This window comes from Pagrus pagrus (genome assembly GCF_965226575.1).
Source record: "Pagrus pagrus genome assembly, chromosome: 9".
Lineage (NCBI taxonomy): Eukaryota > Metazoa > Chordata > Actinopteri > Spariformes > Sparidae > Pagrus > Pagrus pagrus.
In genome coordinates, this window is record NC_140193.1 from 6,496,890 (window position 1) to 6,517,158 (window position 20,269).

Here is a 20,269-nt window from a genome sequence, read left to right on the forward strand (position 1 = left end):
GATACCTCGCCGACTTCGACTGGCTCCCTCGTCTTGTCCATTCTCTTCCTATTGAGGAGGAAAAAACATCCCGCAGTGTGTATATTGCGTAATTTCACCTTCGTTCCGGTTACGCTGTTTACACTCGAGGCTCCGCTTTCTTTTTATGCTTTTAGCTTTGTGTGCAGTCATCATCGACATTACATCGTGCTGTTGCGACCTTACGAAATTCCACCTCTGGGGATTGAGAAATTGCCAATAAATCCATTTCTGTGTTTTAGCAGAATATTAAGGTGCATTTGTGGAAGTGGGTGGCATCGGGAGGAGTGGACTCCAGCTGTTTGGTATTTGCAACAAGGCTCAGAAAGCACCGTGAAACTGTGCCTTTGCATTATGGTTATTGCACACCAGGGTACATTATCTTTCCATTACATCAAGCAGTTTGATAGAGCCATACTCTCAGGGCACTTCTAATTTTCTAGCCTTTACGTCTGGGACTTTCTTATGAGCGCTGCCTTGCTTCTGCTGATACCAGCTGATCCTTGTTCCACCCCAAACTGGTTGCTTCATTTAAGCTTCATCCATGCTGCAGAGAGCGAAAACACACCGATGCTTGCCGCAGCCTGGAAACGGTTCACAAGTTGAGTCCCATCTAATTGGGCTCTGCACCCGCATGTTTATTATGTACCCCTGAGGATGTTTTTAGTGCCGCCTCCTCTTAATGCATGCGGGGGGAGCTGATAACACATTACCTGCCTCCGTCTCATCAGCAATAAATGGTTAAATTTATGACAAACGTTATTTCTTCGCTGAACTAGTTTTCCTCGTGCGAGTCAAAGTCATTTTTGGCCTGACATTGCCAAGTCCTGTAAGGATAGTAATTGGATTTCCAGAATAAGCGAAAATCTCCTTTCTCTCGGTGCCCTGCTCTAGTAATTGAGGTTAAATGAAATGGTCAACCATGCACTAAACCTCAGTGGGTGTTCGGCGGCGGGGGTGGGAAGCATAAAGAAAAGTTCTAATCTATATTCCTTAGTGTTCAAACTGGCTACAAAAACAAATACAGGGGGGTTAGAGACTGTTAAAAGGTGTGGAGATAATTTGATTCTGGCTGTGTGGGTCCACTGGTGTCAGGCGGCTTTGACAAACAGTTTCAAGCGTTTTTGTTGGGATGAGCAAGTGAGCCATTGTCAGGGTTTGTTCAACCAGCTAAATGGTCCGTTTCTGTATCCGATAACTGGAAGATGTGAATTTAAGCCTGAAGCTGATTGATTAAAAGTTGCTATATATATCAGAAAACCGCCTCAGAATTAAGCTTCAGATCAAGAAACTTCAATCAGCAGCCAAATGAGGATTTTCCCTTTATAAGTGAGGCTTTTTTGCAGCTTTGTTAGAGCTATAGTTCATACTTTACCTGTCTTTGTGTGTGAGCTTTGTTCTGTTTTTGTCTGCATCTCAGGACGATTTGATAACAAGTAAGTCCTTGAGTTCAAGGAAACCCAGCTGTGTGCTGCTGGTGTGAAGCACTTTGGGTGTAACTTCAGTTTTGCAGTCTTGGCTAGCTGAAGTTTTGTGTGATACAATGCTAGCAGTTAAGATTTCTGCAAACCAGAGGTTTGTCCAGAAAAAACAATGATTATGAACTGACTTTCATATCTGGAGGTGGAGAGGTTGGTGGTGGCATTATTACATCCAACAAGGCAGCCAGACTATTTGACAGAAGACCTGGGGATACTTCCATCCTTTCTTATCACGTCAAAAGTAGGTGTTGTTTGAAGAACTGCAGACATTTCCAGACATTTTTGTGGCAGCCAAAACCGTCTGTATTTCACGGGGAGTCGGTCCGTCTCCATCTGTAATCTCGGTTACCAAACCAGGTAGTTCTGAGCCAAACCATAAAGTTCAACTAACCCTGACCGAGAGGTTTTTGTGCCTGAACCTAAGCAGAGCATGAACACAGTGTTGTGACGAGAGAGGAATTGAACATTTTTAAAGGCTGTTTGTGGTTTTTGCATAAACTTAGTATTTATTCTGGCGTTGTGGTTGTGGAGGGAGCCTCGTCTTTGCTGCTCACTTTCATCATATACTTCTGTGATGTGTACTGGCACACTTGTGTTGTTGTTGGCGCAGGGGAAGGCAGATCTAACTGTTGATGAAGGTCTTTGTGCTTGTTGGCAGTGTTTTTTGCCACCAAATGTGGACCCTTTGAATTTGTTTTTGTATCCTTGGTAAAGCTGGCTGTTAGCTGAATGCGTTTGGTCCTGAGAGCTACCGAAGGCCTTCAATCACATTGATGGTTGCAAAGGATCTTCTGTGCAACAAGTGGTGGTCTACAGCGACCGCATTCACTGGTTTTGTCCAATTGTCTAGACTGCATATTCAGGCATGCAGCCTAGAGATGTCCATCTTTGTGAAGGGACCGTGCGCTGGCCCTTGAATGAATGAATACTGTTGAATTAACTGGCTGTTTGGTTCGCTTGTCTTGTAGGGCATTCATTCTTAGGGGAGTTTTAATGACCGAGGTTGTTTTTTGTGTACTTGGCTCCTTCTTCCTCCATCTTCCACACTCTCAGTCTCGCCACTCCACTTGATTTATCCTTTGTTTTATTTTATGTACTTAATAAACCCTTTTATCCAACGTTTTCCCCCTTCGTGTTGCTTCCCTTCAGCCAGCGTTGTAACAAATATACATTATCTGTACCGGATCTGTAATCACTTAACCCTCGGGGGGTTCGTCTCTGTGCTCAAACTCACCAAACATCCTCTGCGTCCACGTCGCACTCGGCCCCAAACTGGCAAATATCACAGGTGGAGGTTTCCTTCTGCCCGGCCTCGGCTGAGCCTTCTCCACCTTAAAGAGACACAAAGGAAGAAAAACATTTAACACCTGTCTCATCCAGGAAGGATTTGCACAAACACTTCCTGTTTGTCTAAAACCCAGCTGTTTCATTCAGAGGCAGATAGAACCTGTAACAAAAGACCCGTTAACAATACACCTCTCACAACGCAATGTGACCGTGAGAAATCAGCCTCGGACAACTCAAGTGCATTTACATTCAGCCACATCCCGCCGTAATCCCACTGAAGCCATCTCCCTTCATCCCTTCACTCCTTCCCCTTTTTTTTCCCTCCACCCTCCTCTCCGGTCCTCGTCTGACTCTCATCTATCACTCCCAATATCCCCGCTGATCTCTTTGGAGTCCCTCTTTTATTTCATCGCCCTGATTTTCTCGCGCCGTGAGTGCCACGACTCCTTGGCGGCGGTGTGGGTACTGGCGTCAGGCTTATGGCGGCTTAGGGACCCCGCCGGTGCATATCACGCTTCATGAGCGGCCGAGGGGGAGAAGGAAGAAAAGTGTGGGGGCGGGGGGAGTGGGGAGAAAAAAAAAAGCAATCTGGCCAATCTCAAATTGCATTCTCCGACCACAGAGGACTCCTCCAGTCTCTGCACGCTCTCGCTCTTCTTCGCTTTCCCCTCGGCCCTCTTCTCCATTAGAAAAGCGCTATTTTTAAACTTACTCGGGGGCCCGCGAGGACAACTTTGGAAAAGAAGACGAAGAGGTGGCATCATTTCCCCATGTCATATCTTTAATCTCCCCTACACACACACACACACATGCGCTCAGGCTATTCACAGACACCCACACCGCTGCCACCGTGCACTGCTCCCTTGTGTCGCTCTCTCTCATTCTCCCTTCTGAAACTTTTGTTATTTCTTGTGATCCCCGGCGACACGCTGGATGAATTGGAGAGAGCTCTGGTAGAGAGGTTTAACCTGATTTTCCGCTGCGAAGCTTAAGTTGGGTTTGACTCTTATTTTAAGGTCAAAGTCACTTAGTTTCACCGTTGAATCTAGTTAGCATTTTGACTTGCCTCCTCCGTAACTCTCAGCTTGGATTTTCGTGGCTGTTGGGTCAGATTATCCCGACAGCTTCATTCGCCTCTTTCGACTGTGTCCAAAAAACACAATGCGGCCGACAAGAGTGAAAAGTTCCTCTGCTGAGGATGTTAAGCTACTTTCAAACGTCCTGTATTTTACTTTAGTTTTTTTTTTTTTTTTCTCCTTTTGAAGTTGACTCTAAAGCTGCAGGTGCTGGAAGGCAGCCACGGCGGTTGAAGGCAGCACGTCCTCCGAGTGCTGAACATTTTTGCAGTCAGGTGACGAGATGTTACATTCTGTGTTCACGGCTTCGGGACGGCTTTAGCGTCAGGTCACCGCACCGGCGGGGCGACAAGGTGTGAAGCTGCGTTTGCACGAAGCCCACCAGCGGAGCTTCAACGCCAAATCGTCTCAGTGTTCGCTGCAATCATTTTTTTCTGTTTCCAAAAAGTTTCCCAGTCACTTGCAAGGATAGTAACTGAAAGCAGCTTTGTTTTTAAAGTGAAGGTTGAGACTGAAACGATGTGTTAATTAATGGTAATTAGCTGCATGGGCTGCACTTGTGTTGGCTGCCTCCGCTTCTGCAAGATTTATCTTTGAAATTTCAGCCACATTTGAACTGTTTTCCTACAACTCCCGATAGAAACTTAAGAGCAAACACTTGATCACTCATTAGTATAAAAAAAATATGTCCACCACTCTGTTTGTAGCTCATTTCATTAAAGGGGCACTCCACCAATTTCTCTCATTTAGTTCAATTTACTACTCACGAGGGATATCAGCCATGAAAACAGTCTGAAGGGAGCTTCATTTCACAGTATTAGCCAAAAAAAAAAAGCCCTGATGATGTTCCCGGTTCTATGAAGATGATTTGTGGGAAATGTAGGATCCAGTGTTTTGGGAGCTTGACACATACTAGGTCCAGTCAGGACATCTCTTCTTTCTTTTTAAAGTCCGTCTCGTGTTACAGGTTCAATACTCACTCGCTTTAATTGGCTTATTTTACCGACGCCAAATCAATGTGCACAAAAATAACAAGCCTCAGTGTGAAATTTGTAATGTCATCATTGCTGATCCAAAAGGGAAATGCATATAAAAAGTACTGAAACGTCCCAAAACAATATTCAGAGTTTATAATACAGCGATGATATTTCTCATTACCCATCAGCATTGCTTCTTTACCCTGGGCTCAAATTTATCTTAGTTATAAATGCACAGTATGTCATTTCTGCAGCCAGGGGTCTCTCAATCAAAACAAAACAAAGGGAATAAGTAGTGTGGGATCATGGGAGTTGTTGTCTTCATTGTTTAACAGCCACGATTACAGATGAAAATCTACATGACGTGACTCAGTTAGAAATGGTCACAGATGAGGTCGTGTTTGTCACGTTCGCCGACTTCCTCTCTGACTCTCGCCTGGAGGTTATAGCGACAGGCGGCCAATGAGTGGCTCGCTACTTTGCTAATTTCCTTTCTCTCTTTGTGATGAATCATCTGGTGTTTCCCACGTTTCCCATGTGACACCACTGACAGGCGACCAGATTAAAGATTCAAGATGTTTATTGTCATCTCTGTGTCCCCTGTGCGTTTCTTAACGAAGCTTGTGACTGTGTTGGTATAGTCACTGATATTTCCTGCGTCCCTGAACGCCTCCCAGTCCACATGTTCAGAACAAAATGAAACTCAAACCCGTTAACTTGGACAAAATTAGGATTTCTCTGGGTTTGAACATTGTTGGGAAAGATTCTGGTTCATGTAAGTACACAGCTCGACAAAATACACCACAAAGGTCCAGTCATTTGTATTTAAATGCTGAAATGTGACACATTATGCCTTTGATTCATATTCTTTCAAGGCGTTTTGTCAGTGCTGTTCTCAAGTGTTCAACTGTGCTTGACAGTTCAATTATATGAGCTTGTTTTTGTATCATATCAGACTGTAACGTACCGTCGACGCCGTGACTGCGGCTGATTGAATTAGCCAGTTGAGACCGTTTGACCACTGACGTAAATGAAATTTCCCCTTATATCCAGCCGTCGTGTACGTCGTGGGCTGTGAAATCTTCACAGGGCTCCCGCAGGAACTAGGAGCTAGCCGGTCTCTCAAGCTGCTCTGTACTCTGTCAAATGATCAGCTCCACATAAAGGGGCTTGTGGGCAGGCGAGCATGTAAGCTCTCCCACGACTCCTCGCTCGTAGGAGAGCAGAGTCGTGGTGTTTCTTACAAGCGTGCGCGGACGTGCACGAAGCAAAATGCCAACATTGTCTCCTTTTCCCTCTTCTTTCTGTCCTTCCCTCCCAAACACTCCAGCTAGCACATCTTGTATGCACTCTCTCACTCACACTCTTTCCCCAGATCCCCATACGAGGTACTGCAGGCACAATTACCGAAGGCGGCTGGGGACAGCCAGTGTTTTCCACTCCTCAAATCCCTGATAGAGTGTCCTGTAGCACTAACACAACATCTCCCCTGTTTCTGCGTCTGCTAATCCCTCGAATCAGGAGACACGGCTGGGTAATGACTGAAATGATTAGCCCTTCCACTGCCCTCGCAATCACCCCCCCGCCAGCTCCTACATCTCCCAGTATCGATCCACGCCTGGACCAGATCGGTCGACCGGCCCCCTCCGTGACTACCATCCTAGCCTCACCTTCGTCTCTACCGAATCCTGTCCTTCCTTTGTTCCTTTTGTTTCAAGCTGTTCACGTTCAATCAGCACAATCATGTAGTTTTTTTTGTGTTACTTTAGCACAAAAGCAAAGGAAGGAAAGAAGACGAAAATGTTGAGATTAAGTCACAAGGAGGAGAAGAAGAGATTAGAGTGAAATAATGAGTTAAACAGGAGATTATCAGGATAAAAGATAAAATGACAGAGGAGGGAAAGATGGTGGATCATCCCCAGAGGGACTGCGGACCTTCATCTGGGGGTTAAAGAGTGTCTCTAATCTCCCTGTCTTGAGATCGGCTAAGCTGTGAATACAATATGCACGTGAGAATGCACACAAATTAGCATTATCGTGAATTTAAACCTGAGATTCTCCTGTAGAAAATGGGGAAAGGTTTGCTGCGACAAGCTCGGAGCTCATTTAACTGCTGATTCGGTTACTGTAAGTTGTAAAACAGAAGCAGGGACGATGATGATACACTAGCAAATAACTACGGCATAAAATCTGTAGTAAACTGAACAAAAGATGAAGAAAACTGTTTAATTTAACTAAACTTGATATTATATACAGTATAATACATAATAGTGTTGTCAAAAACACCAATTTATCAAAGCATATTGATTTTGAATATTTGAAACAATGTCAATGCCTTTTTGAGTTGACACACACACACATTATTAGGACAGATCTAAGGGAAAAAACTAATGTTTCTGAAAAAAGTCATATTTAATGTTTACTACAGTCATTCTGCTGTTTTCTGCTACTAACCAACAAAATAAAAGTTGTATATTGTTAGCACGTTATTGCCTTATTATAGTCATCTCTTAACTAGAATAGTGCACCTAAATAAGGCAGATTATTCTTCATCAAGATCCATGTATTGTTTTCCGAGAAATCATCGAAAATTGTCAAAAAATGCGATGTTAGGGGAGGTAAGAAAAGACACCTGGATCAATCCCTTCATCCAGATCTGCAAGGAAAGTTAATGGGGTCTATTCCATTGATGGAAATCCCCTCGACTATGACTTCTCACCGGTGGAACTGGGAAACTGGTTGTCGCCTCAGAAAAAATATCATACGCCCGTGGTGTTTATTGCAACTTATATTGGCTGCCTTCCCTTCGACACACAGCTCCGTGGCAGCTTTTCTTCTTGCCACTGTTGCCAAGCGCTCGCTCATGGGGGGAAATGTTGGGTCTCTGTAAATAGATTAATCAAAGAGTATGGTCTACACCTGCTCCAAATAATAATAACTTCTGTGTTGAATTGGCGCTATATGAATACAATTGACTTGAAAATTGACTCCGTGGAGCAGCTCCGGGCTCTGTGACACAGTAGCCTTCATTGTTGATAGGCTTGTGACATTTAACTAATCACACAGAGCTTTTGGTGGGCGTTCAAATAATGATTTAGATGTTGTTTAACATGGCAACGGAGCATTCAGCTCAGCCAGCGATCGTACAGATGTTAGCTGGCTCGCTGATCTCAAACTTTTCCAGGAACTCCTCCTCCGTTCCTTCTGGCACTTTCCTCCAGACTGCTCTCATTTTGCATTCCTGAATTTGAGTCCTCACGATCCGAGTTAAGCAAGAAGTTAATCAATTAAATTCTTATCATGCTATGAATTTAGGTCAATTTATATCCGTCCCATGTGTTTGCATTGACTTTACCTGCAATCGCACAAAAAAGTAGAGCGCAAACATGTCAGCTAATCTCAATTCGTGCTGGATATTTTAACAGTACGGGCGTGTTTTTCCTACATGAGTCGACTGTACAGTTACATCACTGAAACAAAAAGTGTGAGACGAGAGGAGAGATCATTCATTTGAGCGAGCATGCAGAGAGAACAAGGGAACATTTTATTTGAGTGAGCACACACACACACATACACACATGAAGACACACACCCAAACACAGACAGGAGATTTAGGGCACTCTAGCATGCGGCTATCACACGGATGATGAATGAAGCCCACACACCTCTGGAAAACAGAGCAGGACCACTACGACCTTGGTTTGCAAACACACTGGGGAGCGACGGAGAGGAGGGGGACGAGAGAGGCTGATACATCCTACACATGACTGAGTGTGAGTGTGTGTGTGTGTGTGTGTGTGTGTGTGTGTGTGTGGTCGCTGAAGCAGACTCAGTGTAAACCCCACATGGCTCCTCTATTGTTGCTGAATCCCCCCTTCAAAAGGTTTAGACCGGGCTCAGACTAAACATGTTGAAAGCCATTTATTCAAACTCCCCGGAGCACGTCAGTGATTTGCTTGGTTCAGACGGTGTGATGCCCATGTGTTGCACTAACATGGCACTTTACATGTAAGCCGATGAAGATATCGCACACAGTGAACCGGTTGAGGACAATGTCACCGAAAAAAACCAAATAATGATGCAACCAAATCACCAGAATAATGTTTCAGTGTATGTCTCTTTACATTTCTTTATGTTGCAACCTTACTTTTCTTTCTGTACGGTTTTTGTGACAACACTGTGCTTGTGATCTGGTTAGGTTTAGGCACGAAAACCATTTGGTCAGGATTAGAAAAACATCATGTTTTCAGTCAAAATACCAGTTTTGGTCTCCACAAAAACAGCAGAAGAAGTCCAGAGGTCCCTTGTTAAAAATATCCAGTGGTTTCACGGTTACAAATGCTGAAAAGCCGTCTCAAACTGTGGTCAACTCCACCATCATCCCCACCATCATCCCCTGCACCTACGTATGTGACAGGTCAGGTTGTAGACCATCCAGGCGACTGGCGATTCAAAAACAGGATTCATCCTTGCAGACGTTTGTGACCACAAGAACCAGATATTTTTTGACGAAACCTGGGAGCATCTACAGCTGTGTTTGTGAAGACCATAAAAGACATTTTGAGCCAAAACATGACCTTTTCCTGACCCTAACCACGTGGCTTTAGTGCCTAAACCTCACCAGAACATAAGCACAGCACATTTCAAACATTTATTCTGGTGATTGGGTTGCATCATTAATTGTTTTTGTCAGTTTAATTGACCAGTTCACCGTGTGCAATATGTGTGTATGCTATATTATTAAACATCGAAACCTCCTAAAAACCCTGTAGACAGTGTGCTATAGCTTACTCTCATTGAGGTAGACAAAATAAACACAGCTGCAGCCTCTGAAATCTCCATTAGGTTGACTCAACACTCTCTAAAACAGCTTCGACAATAGCCAAACATTATAACTTCAGGAAGGTGCAGGGCTGTTTTATTATACACTGCATTAGTTTTTAGTGCTGTGTACTTTATAAATCACTCCTTGCACATATACTCAATTCCCATTGAGCGTTCCAAAAAGACTTGTATACAGGCCACACGATAATTGCACATTGCCAGCGAAACCGAACTACGCCTATTGGCAGGTGTGATAAATCTTGCAGAGGGCTGTTTTCTTCCCGCAAACGGACATGTGATCCGTGAAAGGTGATACAGGAAGCAATAAACATGAGGCGGATAGCTGATAATGGCCGGGGATGATGATACTGAATCTATGGAACAATCACATTGTATCTGCATCACACTGCGAGCCGTACACTCGGTTTGAACTCTGACTCGTCTGCGACGCAGTCTTTCAGTTGTGTTGGAGAGCTCCATTAAGAGAAGAGCGTGCTGACAATTAAACTATTAAAGCCATCAATCAAAATGGCATTATCAACGGGCCGTTGCCCCAAGTGGCCGATCCGACAGGGCGAGCCGGGCCAGGGAACAGAAGACAGCCAAATAATCCATAAACATAATGGACATCAATATTGAAAAGATGACAGATGAGACTGCCGACAGAGGCCTGGATTCAATTTCTATTCTTTTTTTTTTTATCCTGCAGGAGACCGTATCGCGTTTCACAAAGTCATTTGTCAGCCATGAGGCCGATGAGGAGAAGCCAAGCTCCTCAAAAAGTGAGCCAAGGGCGGTTGTTCCAGTGACGCAAATGACAAAATGAATCAGGCACGAGGCAATAATGACTGCGATATAAATAATGATACTATCAAAATGCTTGGTGGGCGTTGTCAGGGAAACAAAGGGACTCATGCAGCGTTAGCAACAGAGGCAATATTTTGAAAAAGCCAGTTTTTAATTCATATTCCAACGACAAAAAGGAATCAAATCTTGACTGTTGGAGTTCATTAAAATGACTGTCAGACCAAAATTAGTTTTTTCATTAATTTAAAGTTCCCATGAAGACATAATCAACGTGTTTTCAATCACAACATGTCTGGTGCTGTGCGACACCTACACGACAGCATGTGGCCCGACAATGGCAAACAAGTTTTGTAGGTATTCTGGTATTTTAAGAGTTTGTCATTTCCTTAAAGACAATTAAATTGTTGATTACTCATCCACACATAATTTCCCATCCATTAAAGCTCTTTCTAAACTTGTACGATGCTGTTATGGATGAATAACAAGAAGGACACTGCTGTAGCAAAGTGTTTCTGTGGGCCTGATTACAAAAACACAACTTCATACCTTTTTATTCACTGATTTTATGAACACCTCTGGAAAGGGACTAAACACAACCTCTGAGAAGATCAAAGGCCAGTTTGATGACAGGGAATACATTACTGAGGTGATTTATGGACTCTCCTGTTGGACAGATGGCTTAACTTATTGTTAACTGCTGCAAAATGTAGCTAGTGAGCTCAGTTAGCCATGCAGCTAGCGGTCGTATTAACTGACTGAGCTCCGGGGTGCCAGGAGTCAAACCCAGCAGGAAATAAATTACTGAGGTATCTCCTGACAGACACATAGGTTTACTTGCTGCCAAAATGATTGCTAACTGCTGCTAACTGTAGCAAGTGAGCTTGGTTAGCCATGCAGGGGTGCCAGGAATCAAACCTGGCAGGAAAACAACAACGGTACTATAGTGCCAGTGGCCGCCGTTGGAGCCTTTCCTCATCAGAAACACGCCCATATAGGTCAAAAATGAAAGCAGCTTATTACGACCTACGTTTACGTTTGTTGTTCGGTGGCAACCTACATAGGAAGAAGTGAGGAGAAGTAAGTTTAAAGAGTGGCTAGTCCGTGTAGGGAGGAGTCAGAAGTCAACTTTGAGTTCTTTTAACTTGCTAATGTAAATTAAGTTGGTATATTTATAACGGAGGTTATTGAAGTAATGTTTTCCTAAACCTAACAAAGTGAAAATGAAACTGCGACCAAGTGATGAAGATCCGATACGTGTGTCGGTGGTACGCTGCAATCAACCTCTTCAATCGTGTAGGTACAGTATAACGATGTGTTGCTTCGTTCGGTCTGTGCTCATTAGGAGCTCCCGGTCCCGTTAAAGTCAGCACGAAGGGACTTCTGAATTGATCCCACCTGATTTGCCTTGTGCAGAGTCCGGTCTGATTCTCTTAGGCCAGAGGTGGAGTTAAGATTGATTGTAATATAGCGATATAGAACAAGCAGCAGAGAAGGAGGGATGTTGTTGAGCTGCACTGAGTGCATTTTCCCGCAGCGACCGACCACACCATAACTCAGGTAAAGTCCTCACCGGGGTGGATTTATCACCAACCTGCGCTCATGTTTTTTAGCCAGACCCAATCACAAATGACAGCAATCATTTGTAATTGAGGCCTGCTGGTGCATGTTGACGAGACGGTTCTCATGCGACCTTGCAGCTTTACTGTCACAGCATATTGTCGAGTCTCTTCAATCCTTTTTCGAGGGTAGTTTGTTGGGCAGAAGCAGAGCCGCATCAAAGACAACTTCCCATCCTCCTGTCATGGACAATTAAGTTATTCTGATTCATATTCGTTACTTTCTTACTATCCCCCTGACCTGCTTTTTGTCAAATAACTTGCCTCCAGGCTTAATTGACTGGTTCCTTTGACCAGACGATTCAGAAGATTACTGGGCAACTGAAAGCAGCTATTCATTATTCGTGCTGTCACATTACTCTGATAACCTACTGACCCCGATGAAGGCCACAACCACAAACATTTGTTTTTGGAGTTTAGACTGCTAGCGAGTAGGACGTTACCTCCTGCCGACACGTTAAAAAGACTTATGGACGTTGTGTCCATAAGTCTTTGTTTTAAATCCTTCCTGTCCCTGTCCAAGCTGATACAAATAAAACTCTTACACTGGAACTCAACACTCAGGTCAAATTCAAACCTTAAGCACAACACAAACACAGTGACCTCCGACTCACTGTCTCAAATCCCAAAGCTCCAGCCAGGTACAACATTGCTCGTGACCGTGCAGCTGTTAACGAATCCAAGAACAAGGTCGCCAACTGGGTCAGAGCCTTTCTGAATGGATTAAAAGGAGAATTGTGGCTTTAAAACTTCATCTTTCCCAGCTTTGAGAGGATTAGACCCTGCATTCTGTTCTCCTCTCGCCTGAATGGCTTAGTGACTGTCTTTCAATCCTGTCACCTATCTGCAGTCAACCAGAGCTGTGGAAAAGTGCATTCATGGTGCTCAAAAACTTTAGGAGTATACTGGCATGTCTAAACCTCCGCATCCACCTCCTTTCTTTGCTCTTAATAAGCATGAGTGAGACACAATATGGCCTGTGCCTAGTTCTTGATCACAGAATTGATATTTAGGGGATTTAATACCAAATGTTGAGGTACAATGAATCTTACTTAATAACTTAATTGTGTATTGGTTAGGCCTGGCTATTGTTTGCTCCGCCAAGAACGTAATATTTTCACCTGTGTCCGTTTGTTGGTTAGTTGGTTGGTCAGCAGGATAACACAAAAACCACTGAGCGTATTTTCACGAAATTTGGATGGCGTTTTCAGGAAGTAACTCTTGGATCTTGATGAACTAAATCAGGCGTAATATGACGGCTGGTGTCTATGAGTGATTACAATTTGACGAGAATTCAAATAAATCTGGATGTAGCAGATTTAAATATATCGTCATACAGGGTAGTCTTTTTTTTCATTGTCCCAGTGGCTGGTTGTTAGAGACCTGGTGAGAATAAATTAAGGTGAATGAGTTATGGGTGGTTTAACATTTACAGTGATACAGGGATATCAAGTTTAATATTGGATTAGGCTTAATTGAATTAAAGAGGACTGTTGGGCCTTGGCAGAGGCCGGTCTAGTTTTAAATGTTCGATACTTGTGCCAGTACAGACATAAATATTAACATTTTTAACTTTAACTTTAACGACATGTTATGCTTTTTCTCTCTCTTGCTGATTGGAGATGAAAAGAACAATATCGCTCTCACGTCATGTGCATTACCTATGGAGGTAACTTAACTTTTTTGTTTTTACTGTCTGAGTATAGACTGAATAAATATGAAAATGTGTTGATTAGTGATCCTCAGACCAACTGGTAGCTGTTTTTCTTAACTTTGGTCAGAGCCGGGCTAACTTCCAGTCTTTATGCTAGGCTAAGCTCAATGTCTCCTGCAGCAATAGCTTAATTGTTAATGCACGAGAGTGATAAATCTTTCAAGCTGAAGTCAGTGCATTCCTTTAAGTTTTGGTACTGATACCAACATGATGATGTATCTTTGAGCTATACTGTAGCTCACCTTCGGGAATAATCATTTTTTTCAGCAAAATGTTATTTCCTGTGTAAGAAACTATATCAAAATGTGTCAGTGTTCAACCTTTTCTCATCCAAAAGCCATTTAAAAACGTTGCCTGAATGAAAACATTAGCAGAATTATGATTTAAATGGTGAAAACAACGCAATTAAAGTCAAAGCCAAATTCTCGTACTTTCCCTGTTTTTGATACCCTGTGCTGTGACACATTTCAGTTGGTGTGCCCAAAAGAGCGGATAAAAACTGATTTTGACAAATTAAAATTTTTTGGAGGACACGCACGCACTGTGAAGTGCAAATCAGTGCGAGTTTCAGTAGCAGTCCATCAGATGTCAGACGAGCCATCACTCCTAATCAGAGAGGCATCTGGGCCTGTGTATTAATGCAGTCCCTCATGTGAGTCATGTGCCTTTTACAAGATAAATAAACTTGAAAAGATTTTCCACCGTAACAACTACAATGCATGAAGCAAGTACTGAACATCTGGAGTCTGGACCGGCTCGGTATTATGCTAAAAGCATTTCACAGTGCGCTGCTTTCGCCAACAACAGGCTGTGGAATCAGCTTTTGTGCCGTTTCTTCCTCCGTATTCGTTATGGCCCTTTTCTCTGAACAGTCCCTTTCTGTGTTGTGTCCCAAACAAGATTCCTCTTTTAATCCGGAAACATGCTTAACTAGCCTAAAGCAAGTCACATTGGACTTCAAAAAACACGGGGAAAAAAGCAATGCTTTTCAAAGCAAGGCTATTCTTCCCTAAAGAGGACACCCGTCTATTTAAAGTTTGATTTCACTAATGCATTATGACAAAGCCACAGCTCTGGCCCACAGCACCGACTGTCTATTAAACTCAGGGAAGGGATTTTTTTAATCAGGCACACTAAATCATTCATGCCTTTGTTTCTGGTTAATTTCAACTACATTTAATTTTACATGAATGTGGCAGATACCGCCACCGAGGCATCAAAATGCAATGGCTCCCCATCATTTGGCCAGTGTCTCTTCTCGTACACCCCTTCTTCCCTTCCCTTGATCCTATTATTCGTCCTCTCACACACAGCTCACGAGGGTTTTGAATTTCCTATCCATATCTCACATCAGCATGCTTGTTGGAAATTCAATTAATTTCCCTCTCAGTTCGCACCAGCAGCTAGGCCTCTCTAACCTTGGCATATTTACTCTCAAAGCCCCGGCACAACATGGAGAATACACAGGAATGAGCTGGCAGGGAGCAAGAAGAAGCGTTGCTCTCTCCCTCTCTGCCTCTATCTTTTTCTATTCACCCCTGTGGAAAATTGCGATGCACTTTTTTTATTTGTCGAGTGGTCCTTCTGCAGAAAAAACATCCAGTCACATGTGGCTTGCTGCCCACCTTGACCTGTTCTGCAGTGTAGAGCACCCAGTGGAAACAGACTGAGGCATAATTCATTATACTGTGGCTGTATGTTTGAAATTTGACCCAATTTCTACACCAGACACTGGCCGGGTTTTTCCAGAAACAACCACGCAGGTGTTTCAAGTATGGATAATTATGTCTTATGTGCTCGTGTTATCACCAGGATGTTCGTCAAAAAAGGCTCTCGTGTATCTTGAATGTGACTTACAGCAATAGTTTGACGTTTTTGGGAAATGTATTTGCTTTCTTGCTGAGAGTTGGGTGAGGGGATTGCTTCCTCGCTCATATCTTTCGCATTATATGGAGTTAGAGCTGGGAGCGTGGAAGCGGGGAGCAGGCGTGCAGCGACGACTACAACGAGGCATTATAAAAAATCCATCATTTGATAAAAAACGGGCGATGCAGATTTGCAGCGGAGAAAGAGAGAGCGTAATAATAAGTGTCCACACGATATGAAAAACTTTCTTTGAAGCCTAATGTTTTTTCTACAATTTCTCTGGTTATTAGTCAAGTTCATAAACTACACTGCAGACTGGAGTCTCTGTTCAGAGTGACAAACAGGCAGATCCGTGTCATATTCGCCCGTCTCCTCAGTGAAACAGCTGTCGCTTCATTTCTCTGCAAAATGAGGCCGTTGATTGCCGGCGTTAAGATTCCTCTTCGGCGATCTAATCATAACTGGACGGCTCTTAGTCCGTGAGTGCACACCTGGCATTAACACGCTTCTCCACATGCGTTCTCGAGTGACCACTCGTCATCAGATCTCACTTCCCTGCTCTATATGCAAATGTACAACACAGTGACACAAGGTTTGTTACGCAAACAAAGAAAAAACTTAATTTCTGACATATGTGGGATCTACAAGAAGCAAATAATTAGGAGTTTGTCTCTGACAGCAATTGATAAAGTGTTTTAACCTTTTCCTGAGTCAACAACTCACAAAACTGAGATTTTATAAGGGACTCTGGTGGATTTCTCTCCATCTTACTCTCCTCACTGTGGTTGACTGTGTTGTTGTTGTGGCTACTTTAAACCTATAACTAAACGTAACACAACATTTACAATGACGTACATGTGCCTGACTTCCGACTTCCTTGGCCGGGACACAATTAGCTAGCTCAACAGCAAAAAAAAACAGAAAAGGGAGAAAAAGCAAAGCCTGACTATTCAAAGTAGGCTAAATAAAAAAAGAAAAGCCTACCAGCATCTCTTAAGCTCACTTATTAACATACTGTATCTCAATCAGTCCACAAACAAAACAAAATTTGAAATTCATGGGGAATTACACATCCAACTCTCCCAAAGGAGAGCTATCAGACGGAGCCGAGCTGGATGTTTCCCTCTTCTTCAAGGCTTTATTGAAAGCTTATCACGTCTCAGAGAGCAGAGAGTTATTTTTTTATTTCAATAAGCAAGAAAATAAGAGAAAATGTCAAGTAATTCCTTGGTGCTAGCAAAACCTCCTGAGAGTTTTAGCTAGGCTACTGGATTTCCTACAAAGGGTTGTTTTTATCTATTTTAAAAAGACAACAGTGAAAATGTTCACAGGAGTAGATACACATTTACATTAGAAATAGACACAACAGCCCAGTATCATGTTTCAGTATTTTTAATTATGATGAAGGCTACGTGGAGCACAAGCTAACCCGGGAGCTAGGTTGATATAGAGTTTCTGTCATTTTAATTAGCCTTGCTGTTGTCCATGTTGCTCGTGATGGGGATTTATTTTGTCCAGCTTGTGTTTTTATGGTGCTGACTAAGTTCATGGCTCAAAGCTAAGCTGAAGGAAGCGTCCAACCCCGACTGCAACCGAGGCAAACCCCTATTTTGCCGCTTATCCAGGTCCTGCGGTTCAGCTGGCGGCACACCAGACCGCGCTTCCTCTCCTCGCAGGTGGCGAGCCCACATGGCGAACAAACACGCCAGCAGATGACTAATGACTATTTCTGTAAGCTAATGCTACATTTGACCAGCACTGTAATTACACACTGCGCCAATTGCTGTACTTGTAAGTGCTAAACACGGCTAGCGCGGCGGCTTCGAGTAGCTATCTCTCAGAGCTAATTTGGGTTTGCATATAGTTATTCAAGTGCTTACGGCACCACAAGCAGCCATTGTTCAGTCGCTGAGTAGCTCATCATCACAGCAGTATATAATGGAAGTCATTCTGTCCATAAGCTCAAGTGGCGTGTCACTCTCAGCCAGTGGCTTTGAACAGTATTATCTTGTGGAAGAGATGACAGCTGTCAGACTTTTTCAGCACAGTCTTTCCAGAGCCAGGGTTTTTTTTTTTTTGGTTTTTTTTCAGCATAACTTTCCCAAAAGCATGAGCCACTTACTGTTAAAAGCAGCAAAAAAATGGCCTTTTAAACCCGTCTGTCTGCGTGTATATCCCACAGGAAGGAGGAAGCCACGACGAAACGAGACGTGTGTGCTTTGTGTAAATCTCTACAGCTACGAGGAGCAAAGATGTTCTCACAAGGCTCAAACATGAGGATGGTTGAGAGTCGTCGTTATGTTTGGGTGTGTGATATGACGAGGATTGTGAGCTCTACTCGTAAGACTAGCAGAAGGTTAGCAGGTTAATTTAATCATTTGCAAATAAGCTCAAGTGAGAGTCTTTATCGACAAAGCAATATGAATACACAAGAGTCCTTGTGTGTTTCTGCATGCGTGGTACATGGAGAAAAAGGCACGTCTTTGTGTACTGTATGCATACTGTATACATTTGCCTCTGGTCCGTGATGAACAGTCAAGGCAGCAAAAGAAAGAACGAGTCGCTTATTCAATTTTGCCACTTTGTGAATCGATTGATAAAAGAAGCGTTGCCTCCTACACATAAATATCTTCCATGAAAAATGTCAGTCCAAGGTTGCCAGTGGCCCTGAAGCAGATTGCCGTTTAATGCAAAGCTCCAGGGCACTTTGGCAGTGATAGTGGGTATTTCAAAGCCTCTACCAACCCTGGCTGACTTTAAGAAAATCAAACTTTTCAAACAGGCGCCTCATTAACAAATTAAAACTGACTCCTCCACCCTCAGAAGCCCTCTGTTTACTTGCGGGTATATTTATGTCGTTACAAGAAGTTTGCTCTGACTCTAAACTGGCATCGGTCCAGGCTTGAATCTTATCTTGGAGGTTTGTATTTCAAGCAGATGGACTGATCTGTTAAAATATTGCTTTTCATATTGAAGGAGGAACAAGCGGCCAGAAAATGAAGCAGCGATCCTGCAGGACGCTACACTTTAAAAGCTTTTGTGCTCACATGGACTCTCAGTGTTTGACAGTTGTTTCAAAAGCTCCGTTTTCATTTCGCTACTTATTGCTCAGAGCAATTTAGAAGCACTTCAATCACTCGTATTGTATAAGGTATTTGCTTTGTCTCACTCTGCACAAAGCCAAAAATATGCATTTCACCAGAGTGCAGGGGGAGATATTTGTATCTGAAGTGTCGCTGCAGAGGTTTTAACTTGAAAAATGTATTATGTGTGAAAACGAGAAGCAAATACACTTTTAAGTATATATAGTATACGTTACTCAGCAACGCATAGCCAATTAAAGAGGCTTTGAGGCATGGATAGCCCACCTCTGCAAAGAAAGCAGTGCTAACGAACAAAACAACAAACCGCATGCTGTTGTTTTAGAAGTCAGGTAGACAGAGAAGATGAGTGGAAACCTCTCATGCAGCCAAAACGATCATAAACAGAAAGGATTAATTGTGACTAAACTGTGTAGAAAGAGGTTTGGATTGTGGTTTACTTTAAGTCAGACGTGAAACAGAGGCTGACAGCCACTACAAGTAGAGTTAAAACAAGAAGTAGACGCGACACGGTACAGCCTCGACCACGAGACGTTTCAATCGCTCGGAGACGCACCCGAGAGCAAACAGTAACCGGTATGTTTTTATATTTAGACGTAGGGACTAAACCTGATGAACTTAATCGATCCAACCCAAAATAAGCTTCCTGACTGCAAACACTTCACACCGGACGGGTCGTATGGATTCAAACTGACAACACTTCAGAGCTTTTGCAAAAAAAACTGTTTCATTATAATGGATTTCCTGTTTGCGGCCCCTGCAATTTTTTCTTAAACTTTTTTACATTAAGACTTGAATTGAATTTATAACAACTGCCGGCAAGTCTTAAAAGACTGGTTTGGATTTTTCACACCTCAATAACTCATCAGTCATTCGTACATTGAAAGAGTTATTGGTCGCTGTAATCGTTTTCGCTTTTGTCCACGCCGGCTGAGATGGATCCTTTCCGAGAGTGACTGCACTACAACAGACGAGGGTCCACAGTCTTCACACGGCTCAAGCTGACGTGAGGCTTAAACAGCTGCAGTTACACAAAGACAGTAGATCTTTCTCCCTTTAGGGATGTCGAAGTTTATTGCAGGTGTTGTGACTTGGCAACAAACCTACATACGATTTACCAGGATACAAACAAAGGAAGATACTTGACTTGGGCGGTAAAACAACAGCAACATGTATCGGCCATAGACACGTCATCGATAGTTCGATAAATGTTCGATAGTTTCTCGTGTATGTATTAAACACAACACAACCTTAGCCACTTCCAACCATCTAAATCTGCTGCTACACCTCAAGAAACAACCCACAGTCGGTCCATGATGCAGAGTTACTCAGTGATTACTGCCTGTGTGCCTTGAAACCAGCTTAAATTCAATATAAAGAGTTGAAATTCATGCTTTTTTTTTGCCTGGTCTTTAAAAATGATAAAATAGTATAAATTATTGATATTGATCGAAATGAAACTTCACTATCCTGACAGACGTTTCTGCTATAATCAGCTAGAA

General features: G+C 43.0%; 1 protein-coding gene across 1 annotated transcript in view; it reads right to left on the bottom strand.

The window, feature by feature from the left end:
- tmeff2a (transmembrane protein with EGF-like and two follistatin-like domains 2a) overlaps window positions 1–20,269 on the bottom strand; it is a 120,056-nt gene that overhangs the window by 20,865 nt on the left and 78,922 nt on the right. The window contains exon 5 of the mRNA XM_084361522.1: window positions 2,734–2,830. Within this exon, the coding sequence (XP_084217648.1) occupies window positions 2,734–2,830 (97 nt within the window). The remainder of the gene's footprint in view (window positions 1–2,733; window positions 2,831–20,269) is intronic.